Source organism: Macaca mulatta, chromosome 16 (genome assembly GCF_049350105.2).
Source record: "Macaca mulatta isolate MMU2019108-1 chromosome 16, T2T-MMU8v2.0, whole genome shotgun sequence".
In the NCBI taxonomy this organism is placed as follows: Eukaryota; Metazoa; Chordata; class Mammalia; order Primates; family Cercopithecidae; genus Macaca; species Macaca mulatta.
In genome coordinates, this window is record NC_133421.1 from 51,340,816 (window position 1) to 51,360,643 (window position 19,828).

The 19,828-nt window shown below is 45.0% G+C and overlaps 1 protein-coding gene and 2 non-coding genes across 15 annotated transcripts in view; all 3 read left to right on the forward strand.

Annotated features, from left to right (window-relative positions):
- TEX14 (testis expressed 14, intercellular bridge forming factor) overlaps window positions 1-19,828 on the forward strand; it is a 138,437-nt gene that overhangs the window by 45,856 nt on the left and 72,753 nt on the right. For 4 of the 13 annotated variants that reach the window (XM_077970850.1, XM_077970851.1, XM_077970852.1 and 1 more), the window contains exon 3: window positions 15,019-15,133. In XM_077970850.1, the coding sequence (XP_077826976.1) occupies window positions 15,019-15,133 (115 nt within the window). Of the gene's footprint in view, window positions 1-13,665; window positions 13,833-13,873; window positions 14,522-15,018; window positions 15,134-19,828 lie in introns of those variants that run through there. The other 9 variants (XM_077970858.1, XM_077970860.1, XM_077970861.1 and 6 more) reach the window with 4 other exon arrangements.
- LOC114673355 (small nucleolar RNA U3) lies at window positions 7,663-7,876 on the forward strand. Its single transcript, XR_003724063.1, has one exon. It is a non-coding gene; the product is annotated as a small nucleolar RNA U3 (small nucleolar RNA).
- LOC114673356 (small nucleolar RNA U3) lies at window positions 13,874-14,092 on the forward strand. Its single transcript, XR_003724064.2, has one exon. It is a non-coding gene; the product is annotated as a small nucleolar RNA U3 (small nucleolar RNA).

Sequence of the window (19,828 nt, forward strand, 5' to 3'; positions counted from 1 at the left end):
GAGAATTGCTTGAACTTGGGAGATGGAGGTTGCAGTGAGCCAAGGTTGCACCACTGCACTCCAGCCTGGGCGACAGCAAGACTCTGTCTCAAAAAAAAAAAAAAAAAGAAAGAAAAGAAATTGGAATTGGATGAGAGATTAAGATTTTGATTTTAGTGGAACAACAATTTTTGTGTTTTTTTTTTGCCTGACCTCATGCACACGCTTCATTGGCTCTTCCTTCCCCTCCTTGATAGGCATCTCAGGCAGAATCCTTTTTTTTTCCTTTTTTTTGAGACGGAGTCTCGCTCAATCGCCCAGGCTGGAGTGCAGAGGCGCAATCTCGGCTCACTGCAAGCTCCACCTCCTGGGTTCACGCCATTCTCCTGCCTCAGCCTCCCGAGTAGCTGGGACTACAGACGCCCGCCACTAAGCCCGGCTAATTTTTTTGTATTTTTAGTCGAGACGGGGTTTCACCATGTTAGCCAGGATGGTCTTGATCTCCTGAGCTCGTGATCCGCCCGTCTCGGCCTCCCAAAGTGCACCTGGCTGCAGAATCTATTTTTTCTGTCACTTTAATTGTGCCGTTCCAGGCTGGGCGCAGTGGCTCACGTCTGTAATCCCAACACTTTGGGAGGCTGGGATTTGGGAGGCTGACGTGGGCGGATCACCTGAGGTCAGGAGTTCCAGACCATCCTGGCCAACATGGTGAAACCCCGTCTCTACTTAAAACATAAAATAGGCGTGGTGGCGCAAACCTGTAATCCTAGCTACTCGGGAGGCTGAGGCAGGAGAATCGCTTGAACTCGGGAGGCGGAGGTTGCAGTGAGCCGAGATGGTGCCATTGCACTCCAGCCTGGGCAACAAGAGCGAAGCTCTGTCTCAAAAAAAAAAAAAAGAGTGTGCCTGAGGCTAAGTTGTCTCCTGATTGTATCCTACTCAGTTTAGCTCATTCAGAAAACCGATTGTTAGAGATTATGACTGTGCCCTTTGGGACCATAATCTAACAGAAGAAACAGACATAAATTGGGAGCTGAAGTGTACTGACAAGGGCAGGAAGTGAAGTGAGCACACAAGATTCATCTGAGCCTCCTTTTCTATGGGATAATCAAGAGAAACTTCTCAGAAGAAGTGTTGTTTAGGCCAGGACCTCAAGGAAGAAGAGTTGACCAAGCCGGGTGCCTTGGCACACACCTGTGGTCCTAGCTACTTGGCTGACTGAGGTGGGAGGATCACCTGACCCGGGGAGTCCAACCTGGGCAACAGAGTGAGATTCCATCTCTGAAAAAAAGGAAAAGAAAACGTAAAGGAGTTGATCAGGCAGGAGTTGAGCTCAGGATGGAGAGGAGCTAGAAAATAAAAGGGTCTGGTTGACATGAGTTGAGGGGAAAACCAGTGGGGTGGAGAGAGAGATGTGAGATGAAACTGGCGAGGGAGGCCTGGGCTGGACCAGTCAGAGCCTTGTGGGCTATTGGAAGGATTTTGGTTCGATTTAAGAACTCCCATTTTATATTGTTTTGTGTTTTACCCTCTATTTTTGTTTCGTCTCTTTCCTGCGTTCTTTTGTGTTAATGAAATGTTTTAGAATTCCATTTTAACTTATGATAGCGATTGGCTTTTAAGCTATACCTCTTTACATTTTTTTTTTTTTTTTAGTGATTGCTCTAGTTATTTCAATACAGTTGACACTACTTATCTGTGGGTTCCACATTTGTGGATTCAACCAACCAAGCATCAAAAATATTAGGAAAAAGGAAACAATTAAAAAATAACAGTACAATAAAAAATACAAACAAAAATGAAGACTAACAACTATTAACATAGCATTTACATTGTACTAGATATTATAAGTAATCTAGAGATGATTTAAAATATACAGGAAGATTAGATAGGTAGGTAGGTAGGTAGATAGATAAGATAGATTATATGCAAATACTATGTTATTTTATATAAGGGACTTGAGCATCTGTGGATTTTACTGGTATGGGAGGGTCCTGAAACCAGTTTCCCATAGGTACCGAGGGATGACTGTCTATATCTTTAACTTTTAACAGTTTACTTACAGTTAATGTACCACTTCACATAAAAGATACAAACTTAAAGGTGCATTTCTCCCTTTCTCTTATCCTTTATATTATAGAAGCCATAATATATCTATGAGTTATGAATCCTACAATATAATTTTATAATTTTGTTTTAAAGACTAATATAGGCTGGGCACGGTGGCTCACGCCTGTAATCCCAGCACTTTGGGAGGCCAAGGTGGGTAGATCACTTGAGGTCAGGAGTTGGAGGCCATCTTGGCCAACATGGTGAAATCTCGTCTCTACTAAAAATATTTTTAAAAATAGCTGGATATAGTGACGCGGGCCTGTAGTCCCAGCTACTCTGGAGGCTGAGGCAAGAGAATCGCTAGAACCTGGGAGGTGGAGGTTGCAGTGAGCTGAGATCACACCACTGCACTCCAGCCTGGGTGACAGAGTGAGACTCCGTCTCAAAAAAAAAAAAAAAAAAGTTAAAAAAAAAAGAATACAACTCAAGAACAGCCAAGGCTGGGCGCAGTGGCTCACACCTGTAATCCCAGCACTTTGGGAGGCTGAGGTGGGTGGATCATCTGAGGTCAGGAGTTCAAGACCAGCCTGGCCAACATGGTGAAACCCTGTCTCTACTAAAAATTCAAACATTAGCCAGGCGTGGTGGCGGGTGCCTATAATCCCATAATCCCATAATCCCAGCTACTTGGGAGACTGAGGCAGGAGAATCGCTTGAATCCGGGTGGCGGAGGTGGCAGTGAGCCAAGATCTTGCCACTCTAGCCTGGGCAAAAGAGCACAATTCCGTCAGAAAAAAAAAGTCCGGGTGCAGTGGCTCATGCCTGTAATCCCAGCACTTTGGAAGGCCAAGGTGGGTGGATCACCTGAGGTCAGGAGTTCACAGCTTGACAGCTTGACTAACATGGTGAAACCCCGTCTCTACAAAAATACAAGAACTAGCTGGGCTGGGTGGCATGCGCCTGTAATCCCAGCTACTTGGGAGGCCGAAGTGGAAGAAGTGCTTGAACCCAGAAGGCTGAGTTTGCAGTAAGCCGAGATCGTGCCATTGCACTCTAGCCTGGGTTACAGAGCGAGACTCCATCTCAAAAAAACAAAAACAAAAACAGCCAAAAGTAAGAGATACCCAGGGTTTTGTGTAGGTATAAGGGGAGGGGCTTCCATTCCCTCTGGTGGCATTCCACCCTCCCAGTTCTTCAGTGTGTTCACCATCCCAGAAGCTCTCCAAACCCTATTTGTGGATTTTTATGGAGGTCTCATTATGTAGGCACGATTGATTAAATCATTGGTCATTGGTGATTAAATTCAATTTCCCACCCTGCTCCTCTCCCTAGAGGTTAATGGTAGGGTATGGTATTAAAGGTCCTAAACCTCTATCATAGCTTGGTCTTTTTGGTGACCTACCTCCATCGTGTAACAGAGGTATGAATAGATTTGCATGTCCAAATGGCTGCTCTGGCTATAGGAGGCTATGAGGTAGGTGGGGGGAGAGATAAAGCACTAAGATGACTTAGGCTCCTTTTTTTTTTTTCTTTTTTTGAGACAGAGTCTTCCTCTGTCGCCCAGGCTGGTAGAGTGCAGTGGTACGATCTCGGCACACTGCAACCTCCACCTCCTGGGTTCAAGCGATTCTCCTGCCTCAGCCTCCCTGTTAGCTGGGATTACAGCATGCATCACCACACCTGGCTAAATTTTGTGTTTTTTTAGTAGAGATGGGGTTTCACCATGTTGGCCAGGCTGGTCTCAAACTCCTGACCTCAGGTGATCCGCCTGCCTGAGCCTCCCAAAGTGCTGGGATTACAGTTGTAAGCCACTGTACCCGGCCCTAGGTTACTTTTTTTTCATTTTTGAGACAGGGTCTTACTATGTTGCCCCAGACTGGACTTGAACTCCTGGGCTTAAGTGATCCTCTCACACAGATGGGAGGACAGACTCATGTGCCACTGCAACTTTAGGCTAGGTTTTTGTTTTGAGCAACATGGTTGAGAGTGATATTATTCCCTAAAAGAGAAATATGTTTGGGAGGAAGCTGATCTAAGTCAACTTGGGTAGGCTGAATTTGAGATATCTGTGATTCACCTAAATGCAATGTCAAGTAGAAGCTGGATATTTGAGCCAGAAGCTCAGAGGAGTGATATGGACTGCACAGACATATTTTGAAATCAAGGATAGGCAAGAGGAGAAGGCCAGGAACCCTGCTGACATGTTCCTCACTGTATTTCAGACAGGCCAGCTTTATTGGGGGAGGAGTAGAATAAGAAGGAAGGGAAAACCAGGTGGTTCCCAACAGGTCAGTAGCAGGACTTGAGGGAAGGAACAATACATTCACGAATTCATCATTCATTCAGTTAGTCAGCATTTACTGGACATCTGCTGTGCCACGCAATGTGCCGGAGATACAGAGATAAATAAGACATGTTCCTGCTTTTAAAGAGCTCACAGTTTAGTAAGGGGAAGTAAATGTATTTGGAATTCCAGAGTGAGCTATGTAGAAACCTATACAAGGATGACTAAGGACACAAAACACAGAGTGGGCTGTGTTATTTGCAGAGGTCAAGGAAGACTTCCAGAAGAGGTGATATGAGCTAAGTCAGAATTTACTGGAGTGATGGTCACACCCACGTGAAGTTGGAGAAACTGCTCAGAGGAGGCCAAGGGATGGCATGGTTGGTGAGAGGTTTCCAGAAAGATTGGAGGAATAGAGAATGGAGAATGGAAGACAGATATAGAAGGGCCCAGACCAGAGATAGGACCCTGGATGAAAGTGACTGGAAAGTACTTTATAAATTCAAAATATACTAGGTGGGAGGCTGAGGCAGGAGAATTGCTTGAACATGGGAGGCACAAATTGCATTGAGCCCAGATGGTGCCATTAACATTCCAGCCTGGGCAACAAGAGCAAAACTCCATTTAAAAAAAGAGTATATATATATAAATATATATAAATAAATGTATATTTATATATAAATATAAATAATATATTTATAAATAAATATATTTATATTTCTATAATATATAAATATATTTAATATATAATATACAAATATATTAAATATATTTATGTTATATTTATATATTTATATATAAATACATATATTTATAAATATTTAAAATATTTATATATTTATTTATAGTTATATATTTATATATATATGGAACTGCTCTGAAACCAAAAGATACGTCCCAGACCGGCCAGATTGCCCCAACATTGTCCCTTTTTCTGAAAAAAATTAAGTACGGAGCATTTGGCTGTCTGTAAAGAGAACTGTCTGTGAGGAGATTCTATTAGGAGAGGCGGTTGAATAAGATGACTGACTGCTAAGCATCTTTACAACCTGATGGTCATATTTGTGATGCTGCTATAATGCAATTAAAAGTGTGGTTGAGGCCGGGCGTGGTGGCTCAAGCCTGTAATCCCATTACTTTGGGAGGCCGAGACGGGCAGATCACGAGGTCAGGAGATCGAGACCATCCTGGCTAACACGGTGAAACCCCGTCTCTACTAAAAATACAAAAAACTAGCCGGGCGAGGTGGCAGGCGCCTGTAGTCCCAGCTACTTGGGAGGCTGAGGCAGGAAAATGGCGTAAACCCAGGAGGCGGAGCTTGCAGTGAGCTGAGATCCGGCCACTGCACTCCAGCCCGGGCGACACAGCGAGACTCCATCTCAAAAAATAAATAAATAAATAAAAGTGTGGTTGATTAGAATACTGTGCCATGTGAATGTTCATGTGACCCTGTGCTTCCTGGCATGAAATTTACAGCAGGAAGTTAAGTGACTAAAACAGTTGCACATCATCTATCTGAGATGTGTTAACTGAGGTGAAATTGAGGCTAACTTTTCCTAGAAGTAAATGGGTAGGCTTCCTCAGGGATTTAGAAGCCAGGAAGATGAGTCATTCAGACCTAACTTTGAAAGATTATATATTTAATGCTTCATCAGAGAACTGAATTGATTGGAGACTAGACTTCTGAAGAAGACCCCTTCAGCTTACCAGAAAGAACAGGGACTTGATTTAGTGCCAGACAGGCTTAGGTTCCAACAGTGGTTCCTTCAGGAGTGTGACAGATGCTATACCCAGCATCTGTGAAAGGAGAAATAATCACCTATTCTCCTTCAGTTGTTTAAAGGATTAAATGAGATAAAGGATTAAAACATCTATCACCGCTGGGTGTGGTGACTCACGCCTGTAATCCCAGTACTTTGGGAGGCCAAGGTGGGCGGATCACGAGGTCAGGAGATCAAGACCATCCTGGCTAACACGGTGAAACCCTGTCTCTACTAAAAATACAAAAAAATTAGCCTGGCGTTGTGGCAGGAGCGTGTAGTCCCAGCTACTCCGGAGGCTGAGGCAGGAGAATGGCGTGAACCCAGGAGGCAGAACTTGCAGTGAGCCGAGATCGTGCCACTGCACTCCAGCCTGGGCTACAGAGTGAGACTCCGTCTCAAAAAAAAAAAAAAAAACAACAACAACAACAAAAAACATCTATCACTTGGCTGGGCGCAGTGGCTCACGCCTGTAATCCCAGCACTTTGGGAGGCCGAGGAAGGCGGATCGATCACAAGGTCAGGAGTTACAGACCAGCCTGGCCAACATGGAGAAACCCTAAAAATACAAAAATTAGCTGGGTGTGGTGGTGCATACCTATAATCCCAGCTATTCGGGAGGCCAAGGCGGGAGAATCACTTGAACCTGGGAATGGGAGGTTGCAACGAGCAGAGATCAAGCTGCTGCACTCCAGCCTGGAGAGAATGAGACTCCATCTCAAAAATAAAAATAATAATAATAATAAATAAAAGAGAAAGAAAGAAAAGAATGGCTACTCCATAGGCACAGCTGCCTGGTTGGCTACTTTTTTACTTTTTTTTTTTTTTTTTTTTTTTGAGATGGAGTTTCGCTCTTGTTGCCCAGGCTGGAGTACAGTGGTCAATCTCGGCTCACCGCAACCTCCGACTCCCAGGTTCAAGCGATTCTCCTGCCTCAGTCACCCAAGTAACTGGGATTACAGGCATGTGCCACTATGCCTGGCTAATTTTGTATTTTTAGTGGAGCTGCAGGTTGTGACTGGCCCTCATTCAGTATTATGTTATTTATTTATTTAATTAATTCATTTTTTGAGACGGAGTCTCGCTCTGTCGCCCAGGCTGGAGTGCAGTAGCGCAATCTCAGCTCACTGCAAGCTCCGCCTCCCGGGTTCACACCATTCTCCTGCCTCAGCCTCCCGAGTAGCTGGGACTACAGACGCCCGCCACCGTGCCTGCTAATTTTTTTTGTATTTTTAGTAGAGACGGGGTTTCACCGTGTTAGCCAGGATGGTCTCGATCTTCTGACTTTGTGATCCGCCCGCCTCGGCCTCCCAAAGTGCTGGGATTACAGGCGTGAGCCACTGCGCCCTGCAATATTACGTTATTTAAACGTAGCCGCTTAGATGTTTATGATTAAGCCATTTTTTAAAATTACATTTCCACTTGAAACAGTAAATGCGTTAAGTGATAGTATTCGAAAAGACTGTATGGCAGAGCTGGGTTTTTTTTCCCCCTAGTGGAACCAAAATGGGGAAATCTATAATAACTAGCCATCAGGTAAAAGTGTGCGGCCGCAATAGACCCAGCAGAGGCAGCCGATAGACGGTTAAGACTATACTTTTAGGAATCATTTCTATAGCTTGCCACTAGAGAAGCTTTTCTGGACATGTGGAGCACTGGCAACTGCGAGGAGACGCAGTGTTCTCTCCTGAGCCTGAAACCTGCAGTTGGTGTTGCTTTGCTGCAGCTACTGTTTGCCATTGATGGATGATTCTTCTTTTCCTCTGAGAGAGCAAGCGGGAGAGGACGCAGTCTGAGTGGTTTCTCTTGTTCTTCCGCTTAATGGAAGAGGAAGCTGCTTCACGCAGTTGTCATTTCTAGTATTTCTGTGCTTATGTTAATTATTGCTTTACGGGTCTTTTCTTTTCTTTCTTTTCTTGAGATGGAGTCTTTCTTTGTCGTCCAGACTGGAATGCATTGGCCCCATCTTGCCTCACTGCACTCTCCACTTCCCAGGTTCAAGTGATTTTCCTGCCTCAGCTTCCCGAGTAGCTGGGATTACAGGCGCCACCACAACGCTCGGTTAGTTTCTGTACTTTTAGTAGAGAGGGCGTTTCACCAAGTTGGTCAGGGTGGTCACGAATTCGTGACCTCAAGTGTTCCACCTGCTTCAGCCTCCGAAAGTGCTGGGATGACAGGCATGAGCCACCACGCACGGCCAATTTTGTGTTTAATGAAGTGATTTGGTTGTCAAATAGCAGCCTGCGTTTTGGTGTTGGGGATAGGATTTATGTAGTTTTGCTCTCCACCTAATGTCAATACGTATCTGACCTATTTTTCAAGCATTTGCCATGTTCTGTTCTGCTTTTTGAGTAATGGGAGTTGGAGCCTACATTCTGAGTTACTTAGGAAAGCAGTTGGAAGTGGTTTTAAATGTGCTTTTAATATTTTCTTGCCAGGTACGGTGACTCATGCCTGTAATCCCATCACTTTAGGAGGTGGAGGTGGGAGGATCACTTGAGGCCAGGAGTTTGAGACCAGCCTGGGCAATATAGCCAGACCCTATGTCTACAAAAAAATTGTAAAAGTAGGCCAGAGTGGCGGCGACTGCCTGTAGTCCCAGCTACTCAAGAGGCTTCAATGGGAGGATGGCTTGAGCTTCTGGGAGTTCAAGGCTTCAGTGAGCCCTGATGGCACCACTGTTCTGCAGCCTGGGCAACAGAATGAGACCCTGCCTGAAAACAAAAGTTTTCTTTTTTTTTTTTTTGAGACGGAGTCTTGCTCTGTTATTTATTTATTCATTTATTTTTGAGACGAAGTCTCACTCTGTCACCCAGGCTGGAGTGCAGTGGCGCGATCTCAGCTCACTGCAAGCTCCGCCTCCCGGGTTCACGCCATTCTCCTGCCTCAGCCTCCCGAGTAGCTGGGACTACAGGCGCCCGCCACCTCGCCCGGCTAGTTTTTTGTATTTTTTTAATAGAGACGGGGTTTCACCGTGTTAGCCAGGATGGTCTCGATCTCCTGACCTCGTGATCCGCCCGTCTCGGCCTCCCAAAGTGCTGGGATTACAGGCTTGAGCCACCGCGCCTGGCCCCTTTTGGGTTTTTATGGAAACTTCATTACGTAGGCATGGTAGATTAAATCACTAGCCATTGGTGATCAATTTAACCTTCAGCCCCTCTCCCCTCCCCAAAGGTTGGGGGGCAGGGCTAAGAGTCCCAACCCTCTCATCATGCTTTGGTCTTTCCAGTGACCAGCTGTCATCCTGATGCCATCTGGATGGGCCCAGTCACTAGCTACAGTCAGCATCAGCATACAAAAGATACTCATCATTCCAGAGGTTCAAAGAGTTTTAGAATCTCCATATCAGGAAACAGGCATGAAGACCAAATATATATTTCTTGGTTTTTTTTTGGTTGTTTGTTTGTTTGTTTGTTTGTTTTTTGAGACAGAGTCTCACTCTGTCACCTAGGCTGGAGTGCAATGGCACACTCACTGCAACCTCTGCCTCCTGGGCTTCAAGCAATTCTCATGACTCAGCCTCCCAAGTAGCTAGGATTACAGGCGCCCACCACCATGCCCAACTAATTTTTGTATTTTTAGTAGAGACGGGGTTTCACCATGTTCGCCAGACTGGTCTCGAACTCCTGACCTCAAGTGATCCATGTGCTTCTGCCTCCCAAAGTATTGGGATTACAGGCTTGAGCCACCATGCCCAGCCCCAAATAAATCTTTTTTTTTTTTTTTTTTGAGACAGAGTCTCGCTCTGTCACCCAGGCTGGAGTGTACTGGCATGATCTCAGCTCACTGCAACCTCTGCTTCCCCAGTTCAAGCAATTCTCCTGCCTCAGCCTCCCAAGTAGCTGGGACTACAGGCGCATGCCACCATGCCCCGCTAATTTATGTAATTTACTAGTAGATACGGGGTTTCACCATATTGGTCAGGCTGGTCTCCAACTCCTGACCGCAGGTGATCCACCTGCCTCGGCCTCCCAAAGTGCTGGGATGACAGGCATGAGCCACCGCGCCCAGCCCCAAATATATGTTGCACAATATCACAGAGACAGTGGTATAGTGCATGGACTTTAGAACCAGACTGGTTTGTGACCTCTGGCAAATTGATCTCTCTCCATTTCTCCATCTACAAAATAGTGATAATAATAGTTTCTTCTTCGTGTTGTAGAGTTGTGAGGATTAAGTGAATTAAAAGAATGATGCCTGGCATACATTATTGTTAATATCAGATATTACCTCGTAGGAGGCCCAGAGGTTAGGTGACTGACCCATCTCGAGGCCCTGGGCTAATGAGGGTGGTATTAGGATGTCAACATTTGAATCCAGGTCTTTTAACCTTTTTGGTCAGTCTTTGTCATAGCTGTCTCTGGTCACTTCTTGTGGGACTGTTTTTAGTTACCTTTACAGCAGCCACAACATGGGTACAATGCTGGCCTAAAATAATTATTTGTTGAATGAATAAGTGTTATTTTTTATTAGGAAATCTCCAAAGGGCATGTTTGCTTAAGTTGTAGGGACAGAGGTTTTCACCTATTTTTCTTTCCAGCCACCTGTATCCCCTCAAGATTTGTTGCTCAGTGCCTTCCCCTAAGTGTTTTCTGATCCTTAGAGAAGCCCTTGGAGGGCTGGGCGCGGTGGCTCACGCCTGTCATTCCAGCACTTTCGGAGGCCAAGGCAGGTGGATCTCTTGATGTCAGGAGTTTGCGACCAGCCTGGCCAACATGGTAAAACCCCATATCTACTAAAAATACAAAAATTAGCTGGGCATGGTGGTGCGTGCCTGTAATCGCAGCTATTCGGGAGGCTGAGGCAGGTGAATCACTTGAATCTGGGAGGCAGAGGATGCAGTGGGCCAAGATCATGCCACTGCACTCTAGCGTGGGCTACAGAGGGAGACTCTGTCTCAAAAAAAAAAAAAAAAAAAGAGAGAAGCCCTTGGAGGCCTTGGTTGATTTAATTTTTTTGCCTCCTGAGCCCCAGGAGGGGCTTCCCTAGACTGTAATTTCTTCTTGTCAATAACTATAACTTCTTGTCAGCCTGCTTCACTTGACTGTAATTTCTTCTTGTCAATAACTATAAATAGTTTCAGATTTGATAAATTAGACTGCTACAGGTGTGTGGATGAGATTCTTGGGGTCATAGATGAATGATGGTTTATAACTCATAGCAATAGCAGTAGCCAGAATATCAGTATTTTTTCCTTTTAACCTTTTTTTTTTTTTTTTTTTGAGACAGAGTTTCGCTTTGTCAACCTAGGCTGGAGTGCAATGTTGAGATCTCAGCTCACTGCAACTTCCACCTTCTGGGTTCCAGCAATTCTCCTCCCTCAGCCTCCTGAGTAGCTGGTATTACAGGCATCCGCCACCATGCCCAGCTACTTTTTGTAGTTTTAGTAAAGGTGGAGTTTTACCATGTTGGCCAGGCTGGTCTCGAACTTCTGATCTCAGGTGATCCGCCTGCCTCGGTCTCCCAAAGTGTTGGGATTACAGGCATGAGCCACCGCGCCCGGCTGGAGACATTGTTTTTATTATACTGGATGATAAGCATGTATTCAATTTGCTATGAATGTAGATACTATGTGTCTTCCAAAGTTCATTATACAAATATCTTCAAAGAGGTGCCCTGAACAGGTTAGTGCCTTGCCCCCGTAACACGCATAACTGAGAGATCCATGCAGAATTGTCCTTTTTCTATTCTCTGCTGCTCTTTTCTACTCTTAGGCTGGCTTGTGTTGGGCAGATAAGTGAACAAGGCACTGAAGATAGGGGAGATACACTGGGCAGTTCCTACCCTCTAGTGTAGGAAAGACAGTCTGGTAGAGGACACAAACATACCACAAATTTTTGTAACACAGCAAGTCCTGAGCAGTAAGACATGTGAACCCCTCTAGTAATGCTCTCACCATGAACACTGTTTCTTTTTCTTTTTTTCTTTTATTTGAGACAGGTTCTCACTCTGTTGCCCAGGTTGGAGTGCAGTAGCACAATCTCAGCTCACTGCAACCTCCACCTCCTGCCTCAGCCTCCCGAGTAGCTGGCATTACAGGCGCCTGCCACCAAGCCCGGCTAATTTTTGTGTATTTTTGTATTTTTATTAGAGACAGGGTTTCACCATGTTGGCCAGGCTGGTCTTGAACTCTTGGCCTCAAGTGATCCACCCACCTCAGCTTCCCAAAGTGCTGGGATTACAGGTGTGAGCCCCCACACCCAGCCCAATTTCTTCTTACTAGATGTCTCAGGCTTTGATACTGTTGACTGATCCTTCTTTTTGAAACTTTTAACCTTCCTTGTCACTTGTGACCCATGTCTTCCAGGTTTTCCTCTAATCTCTGCCTACTTTTTGGCTTTTTTTGTTATTTGCTTTTTTTTTTTTTTTTTCCCCTGAGACGGAGTCTTGCTCTGTCACCAGGCTGGAGGGCAATGGCGTGATCTTGGCTCACTGCAACCTCTGCCTCCTGTGTTCAAGTGATTCTCCTGCCTCAGCCTCCTGAGTAGCTGGGACTACAAGCACGTGCCACCATGCCCAGCTGATTTTTGTAGTTTTTAGTAGAGACGAGGTTTCACCATGTTGGCTAGGCAGGTCTCAATCTCCTGACCTTGTGATTCACCCGCCTCAGCCTCTCAAAGTGCTGGGATTACAGGCGTAAGCCACCGCGCCCAGCCCCCGGCTGATTTTTCTATTTTTATGGTAGAGATGGGGTTCCTCCACGTTAGCCAGGCTGGTCTCAAACTCCCGACCTCAAGTGATCTGCCTGGCCTGCCAAAGTGCTGGGAGTACAGCGGGGAACTACCATCTCTGGCCCTAGCTTGCCTCAAGATGGTAGTGGACCTCAGGGTTGCAGCTGTAACCCTCTGCTTTAATTTTCGATTTCCCAATAAAGAAACTTTCTTCCCTTTTATGGGCTGACCCTTCCTCTACATTCTGTTCGCTTATTGTGACCTTCTAGGTGCATGAGCTGTGCGGTTTGTTACGTTTGCAGGCTGGCTGCCAGTACTTAGATTTATCTATTATGCCTTGAAAATGGACCATTTAAAATATTTTCTCACAGAAGTATGTAGAGAAGTTTTGTTTCTACCTCAAGAAATGGGAAGCTACTGAAGCTTAAACCAGGGGAATATGTTGTCCTGCTTGTTTAAACACAGCAGTGACTGGGTGTGATGGCTAACGCCTGTAATCCCAGCATTTTGGAAGGCTGAAGTGGGAGGATCGCTTGAATCCAGGAGTTCAGGACCATCCTGGGCAAGAGTGCGAGAACCAGAAAAAAATAAACACAGCAATGCCATGTAGAATAAAAACTCCCTGGTTTGGGGGGAAGAAATCCAAAGTATTTATGTGTCTGGAATTTTGATCACAGTATAAAATATAATAGGGCGCGATATGCGAATATCAAAGTCTTTGGCTTTGAATTATCGCTTTCTCCTTCACTCTTTGGTTGTTCTCGAAGGGCCTCCTCGCTTCCGATTATAGGTCCAAACTGGGCAGCGTCGTTGAAGGTTTCTGGAGCTCCGGCGCGCTTTATAGTCGTCCGCGTTACGTGTGGAGGAAAATGGGGCGGGGTTAGAAAGTATCTAGCGAGTGATTGGCTGTTTTGCTACCATATGTTAATTACCGTGATTGCCTAAAGTATCTTCGAAATTTTGAGTTTATTTTAAATGTTTTGTCGAACTTTGGTAATGGAAAGATCGTTTTTGGAAAAAAGCACATACTAATATTTTCTAGGAGAAAATGGTGCTCACGAAAAACTCACCATCAACGAAATATGTGTGAGTTTCTTTCGCATGGGGGAGGCGTGGTATGGTCGAGTAAGACTCTACTTTGAGGGATCGTTTCTAAAGTTTGTTACTAGAGAAGTTTCTTTGAACGTGTAGAATACCGGAAACCACGAGAATAGAGATGCAGTGGTTTTTTTCCTGAGCGTGAGATTGCCGCTTGGTATTGTTTTATCGCGTTTGCCTTTTGGCATTGATGATCGTTCTTCTTTCCTTTTGGGAGAGTAAGAGGGAGAGAGCACAATCTGAGTGATTCCGGATGTTTTACTTGTGTATTAAAGGTAGTTCGTGTGTCAACTAGTCAGCGATTTTTTCAATTAGTTGTGGTTTAAGGGAATGCTCATTTTTCTTTTGTTTTTTGGAGACTGGTTAAGTGTGTACATGTGCTGTTGTTTTTTACTTTTTTGAGTTAGGGCATTGTTCTGTTATCTTAGGCCGGAGTGAAATGGCCCGATTTCGGGTCATTGCAGCTTCCGTCTCTTAAGCATTTCTCCTGCTTCCGTCTTCTAAGTAGGTGGGATTGCAGGTTCGCCTCTATTCCCTGCTAGTTTTTATATATTTAGTAGAGAGGTGATTTCGCTTTGTTGGCCAGGGTGGGTTCGAGCTCTTAGCCTTAGGTGATCCAGTCGCCTCCGCTTCCCAAAGAGCTGGGATTACAGGCGTGCGCGATTAATTTTTTCTTGGTAGGTAAGACGTGTTTTATTTTTTTTCTTGGTCGTGTTACTACTTTGGCCTTTTTCTTTTTTTTCAGTCCCTTTTAATTATTCACAGCCTCATTGTTTGATAGTACTGGAAATTGGTCTGTTTTGTGTATTTTGTTTTCCCTTGTCTAATTAGTCTTTATACTTTAGTAAGATCTTTTAGGTGAGGACTTGTAATTCCAGTGAGCTCTTTTTATGTTATAGCCTTCCTCCCAACACACACAGTATCTTTAGTCCCTCCCTCATCCCTTCCCATGATTGAGAACCATTTTAATCCATTTTGTAATACACCAGAGTGTGGTGAACTAAATGCTTCAATGCAACTTTCTGTAAATATTTTTGATGAATAAACACTGAGTTTGCCTTCCAGTATATCTATGTGTGACTAATGAAGGCCTTCTTTAATCCCCCCCCCACCACCCAGTTCCATCTCAGGAAATTTTCTGATATTTGCATTGATTCTGATATTTCCTTTGCAGGAATTTATGTTGATGCAGTTAACAACTTGGGCCAAACAGCACTTTTTGTTGCGGCATTATTGGGCCTTAGGAAATTAGTTGATGTTCTGGTGGATTATGGATCAGATCCAAATCAGTAAGTACAATAATACTGATGTCTAGAAAATAGGGGTTGTGCTATTAAGATGAGTTGGGGTGTTTAGAAACTAATTTGAAGAACCATTGGCCGGGCGCGGTGGCTCACGCCTGTAATGCCAGCACTTTGGGGGGCCAAGGCGGGCGGATCACAAAGTCAGGAGTTCGAGACTAGCATGACCAACATGGTGAAACCCTGCCTCTACTAAAAATATAAAAAATTAGCCGGGCGTGGTGGCGCATTGCCTGTAATCCCAGCTACATGGGAGGCTGAGACAGGAGAATCATTTTAACCCTGGAGGCGGAGGTTGCAGTGAGCCAAGATCGTGCCATTGCACCCCAGCCTGGGCAACAAGAGTGACACTCCATCTCAGAAAAAAAAAAAAAAAAAAGGGGTGACTTTTGCCTGACTCTTATAGCTGTGGTTTAAAAGAATCGGAGTTTAGGCCAGGCATGGTGGCTCACGCCTGTAATCCGTGAGCCACTTTGGGAGGCCGAGGTGGGAGGATCACCTGAGGTCAGGAGTTTGAGACCAGCCTGACCAACATGGAGAAACCCTGTCTCTACTAAAAATACAATGCTGGGCGTGATTGCGCATGCCTGTAATCCCAGCCACGCCGGAGGCTTAGGCGGGAGAATCGCTTGACACGGGAGGAGGAGGTTGTGGTGAGCTGAGATCTCACCATTGCATTCCAGCCTGGGCAACAAGAGCGAAACTCCATCTTAAAAAAACAAACAAACAAAAAAAAACACACTAAAAGAATTGAAGTTTAATAGTTGGTCTAAATTTTAATATGGAACAGCAACACAATGAATTAGTGACAGGTAAACATCTACTTTTTTTTTTTTTTTTTTTTCTGACACACGATCTGGCTCTGTCACCCAGGCTGGAGTGCAGTGGCATGATCTTGGCTCACTGCAGCCTCCACCACCCGGCTTCAAGCAATTCTCCTGCCTTAGCCTCCTGAGTGGCTGGGATTACAAGTGCGCACCACCATGCTTGGCCAATTTTTTGTATTTTTAGTAGAGACAGGGTTTTGCCATGTTGGCCAGGCTGGTCTCGAACTCCTGGCCTCCATCCACCTTGGCCTCCCATAGTGCTGGCATTACAGGTGTGAGCCACTGCACTTGGCCGAACATCTCTTTTTGTGAAGCACTTCGGCTTTTCCTCGGGCCTTCCCAAATGTTAGCTTACTTGACACCTTGACAGAGAAGGGAGAGTGGTGGTGGATATTTTTTCAGTTCCCATTAAACAGAACCAGAAACTGGGGTTTTGAGCACTTAAGTGATTCTAGCTGATTTTCACAGGAACGCCAGAATATGAATAATCATAAGTCTTTCCCATCTTACTTAAAGAGGCTGTGTTTAATGTACCTACTTAAATTATTGATATTGGAAGTTTTTGTACTTTTTTTTTTTTTTCTTGTGATGGAGTCTTGGTCTGTCACCCAGGCTGGAGTGCAGTGGCGCTATTATGGCTCACTGCAAACTCCACCTCCTGGGTTCAAGTGATTCTCCTGCCTCAGTCTCTCAAGTAGCTGGAATTACAGGCACCTGCCACCATGCCTGGCTAATTTTTGTATTTTTAGTAGAGACGGGGTTTCGCTATGTTGGCCAGGCTGGCCTCGAACTCCTGACCTCAGGTGATCCGCCCACCTCGGCCTCCCAAAGTGCTGGGATTACAGGTGTGAGCCACCGCGCCCAGCCCGTTTTACCATCTAATCATTCCTCCCACAAACAATAAGAAATCTGGATTGGGAGAGAGATGATATTATTTCTCATTTCTCATGAATGCTAAGAAGGAAAGGAATAATGATTTATACCCAGCTAAGCTTACAAGAAAATCCAGGTCTACCTGGTATCAAAATGTGTACTATCATATTTATTTATCGTAAAGCCTAAAAACTGGAGTCTCTGGCTAGCCAACTCAGAAGTTTATGTGGTACACACAGTGTTCAAAAAAAATTGAAATAGGGAGATTTTCTTTCTTTCTTTCTTTTCTTTTCTTTTCTTTTCTTTTCTTTTCTTTCTTTTCTTTCTTTCTTTCTTCATTTTGAGACAGTGTCTTGGTCTGTCGCCCAGGCTGGAGTGCAGTGGCACGATCTTGGCTCACTGCAACCTCCGCCTCCTGGGTTGAAGAGATTCTCCTGCCTGAGCCTCCTGAGTAACTGGGACTACAGCACCCGCCACCGTGGCCGGCTAAATTTTTTTGTATTTTTAGTAGAGGCAGGGTTTCACCATGTTGACAATGATGGTCTTGATCTCCTGACCTCGTGATCCACCCACCTTGGCCTTCCAAAGTGCTGGGATTACAGGCGTGAGCCACTGCGCCCGGCAACATTTGGGAGATTTCAAATTAAAAACTGGGATTTCTGGCTCTTGGAAATTCGGAATATCTGGCTTTCCTGGCTCCCTTTCCTGGCTCCCTTTCCTGCCCAACAGCAATAGATCCCTGACCCTCCTCAGAGAAAGCCTAAACCCAGTTACTTGGTCCAGCAGGCATCTGATTTGTGACTTCAATAGGTCCAGTCCATCACAGCATTTCCACTGCGCGTATAATAGGAATAAAACCTCCTGGCTGGGTGCGGTGGCTCACACCTATAATCCTAGCACATCGGGAGGCTGACGCAGGTGGATCATCTGAGGTCGGGCGTTCGAGACCAGCCTGGCCAACATGGTGAAACCCCATCTCTACAAAAAATACAAAAACTAGCCAGGCATAGTGGCGTGTGCCTGTAATCCTAGTTATCTGGAAGGCTGAGGCAGGAGAATTGCTGCTGGAACCCTGGAAGCAGAGGCTGCAGTGAGCCAAGACTGCGCCACTGCACTCCAGCCTGGGTGACAGAGCGAGACTCCATCTCAAAAAAAAAAAAAAAAAAAAAAAGAAGCCTCCTGGCTGGGTGTGGTGGCTCATACCTAAAATCCCATCACTTTGAGAGGCTGAGGCAGATGGATCACCTGAGGTCAGGAATTCAACACCAGCCTGGACAACATGGCAAAACTAAAAATACAAAAATCAGTCAGGTGTGGTGGCGTGCGCCTGTAGTCCCAGGTACTCAGGAGGGTGAGGCAGGAGAATCGCTTGAACTCAGGAAGCAGAAGTTGCAGTGAGCCAAGATCGCACCACTGTACTCCACCTAGGAAACAGAGCAAGACTTCATCAAAAACAAAAAAAGGAATAAAGCCTCCTCCCAGAAATTCCCCTTCACCTTGATCAGATAAAAAAAAATTTTAAACTTTTTTTTTCCTGGTACCTCTATGCAGCTAATCATCAGATATTTTCTAAGTCACATGAAAATGTTCCTAACAACAAAATAACAAAGCCATAGGGGTTTGCCATCCTCTCTTGTTCTTGTCCATTTCCACTTCCTTCCTGGCACTGCCTGGCATTACAAGTGGCCTTCCTGGATACTTGAAAGAGGGAACTTCTTTAAACTCTGAGGTCTTCAGAAGCTGAGCTCCTTCCTGGTCTCAGCTGTGTCATTACTACTATGCACCATATCATGGGCTAGTCTCAATTCCCTGATCTTGAAAATTAAAGGTTTGAATGGTTTGATCTTTAAAGAAATCAGCTTTAAGCCTGGACAAAGCAGTTGTAAATGCAGATGACTATAAAATATTTCAATTTTTATCTGTATTTTTTTATACAGGCTTTTAAAAAACAGTTTATGTTTTCTGAACACAGTTATACTGTCATACAGAATATGAAAGTGGTGATGGTCATGACTATTTCACTCAAGGCATTGTTTATACACCTTGTTCCAGTAATTAAAAGAAGTGGGAAATAGCGGGGCTTGGTGGCTCATGCCTGTAATCCCAGCACTTTGGGAGGCCGAGGTGGGTGGATCACCTGAGGTCAAGTTTGAGATCAGCCTGGCCAACAAGGTGAAACCCCATCTCTACTAAAAATACAAAAATTAGCCAGCCGTGGTGGTGGGCACCTGTAATGCTAGCTACTCAGGAGGATGAGGCAGGAGAATTGCTTGCACCCAAGAGGCGGAGGTCACAGTGAGCCAAGATCATGCCACTGCACTCCAGCCTGGGTGACTAGAGCGAGACTATCTCAAAAAAAAAAGTGGGAAAAACTGAAGAAAAAAGAAGATGTTGCATTTTTGCTGAAGAACTGCAGGCTGTCCCAATATGGCCTCCATACAACACGGGTATATGCAACTATCAGCTGAGCCAGTCCCCATGCTGCTTTTTTTTTTTTTTTTTTTTTTTGGTATAGACAGGGTCTCTGTTGCCCAGGCTGGTCTCAAAACTCCTGGGCTCAAACAATCCTCCCACCTCACCTCCCAAAGTGCTGGGATTACAGGTGTGAGCTACTGCATCTGGCTGACCCATTTCCTTCCGGGCTTTGAAATTAAACAACACAGTAGAGACAGTAGAGCATGTGTGAGTCAAGAAAAATTCTGGAAGGAAACGCAACAAAATGTTCATTGTTTTAAGTTACCTCTGGTTACTTAATTCTCATACTAATTGGCTTTTTTCTTTGTACTTTTCTAAGCTTCCAACTTTTCCTCCCCTAAGCAATCTTATAACCAACCCCTCTACAACACACACACATAAAATACAAAAGCTGCCAGGCGCAGTGGCTCACGTCTATAATCCCAGCACTTTGGGAGACTGAGGCGGGTGGACCATGAGGTCAATAGTTCGAGACCAGCCTGGCCAACATAGTAAAACCTCGCCTCTA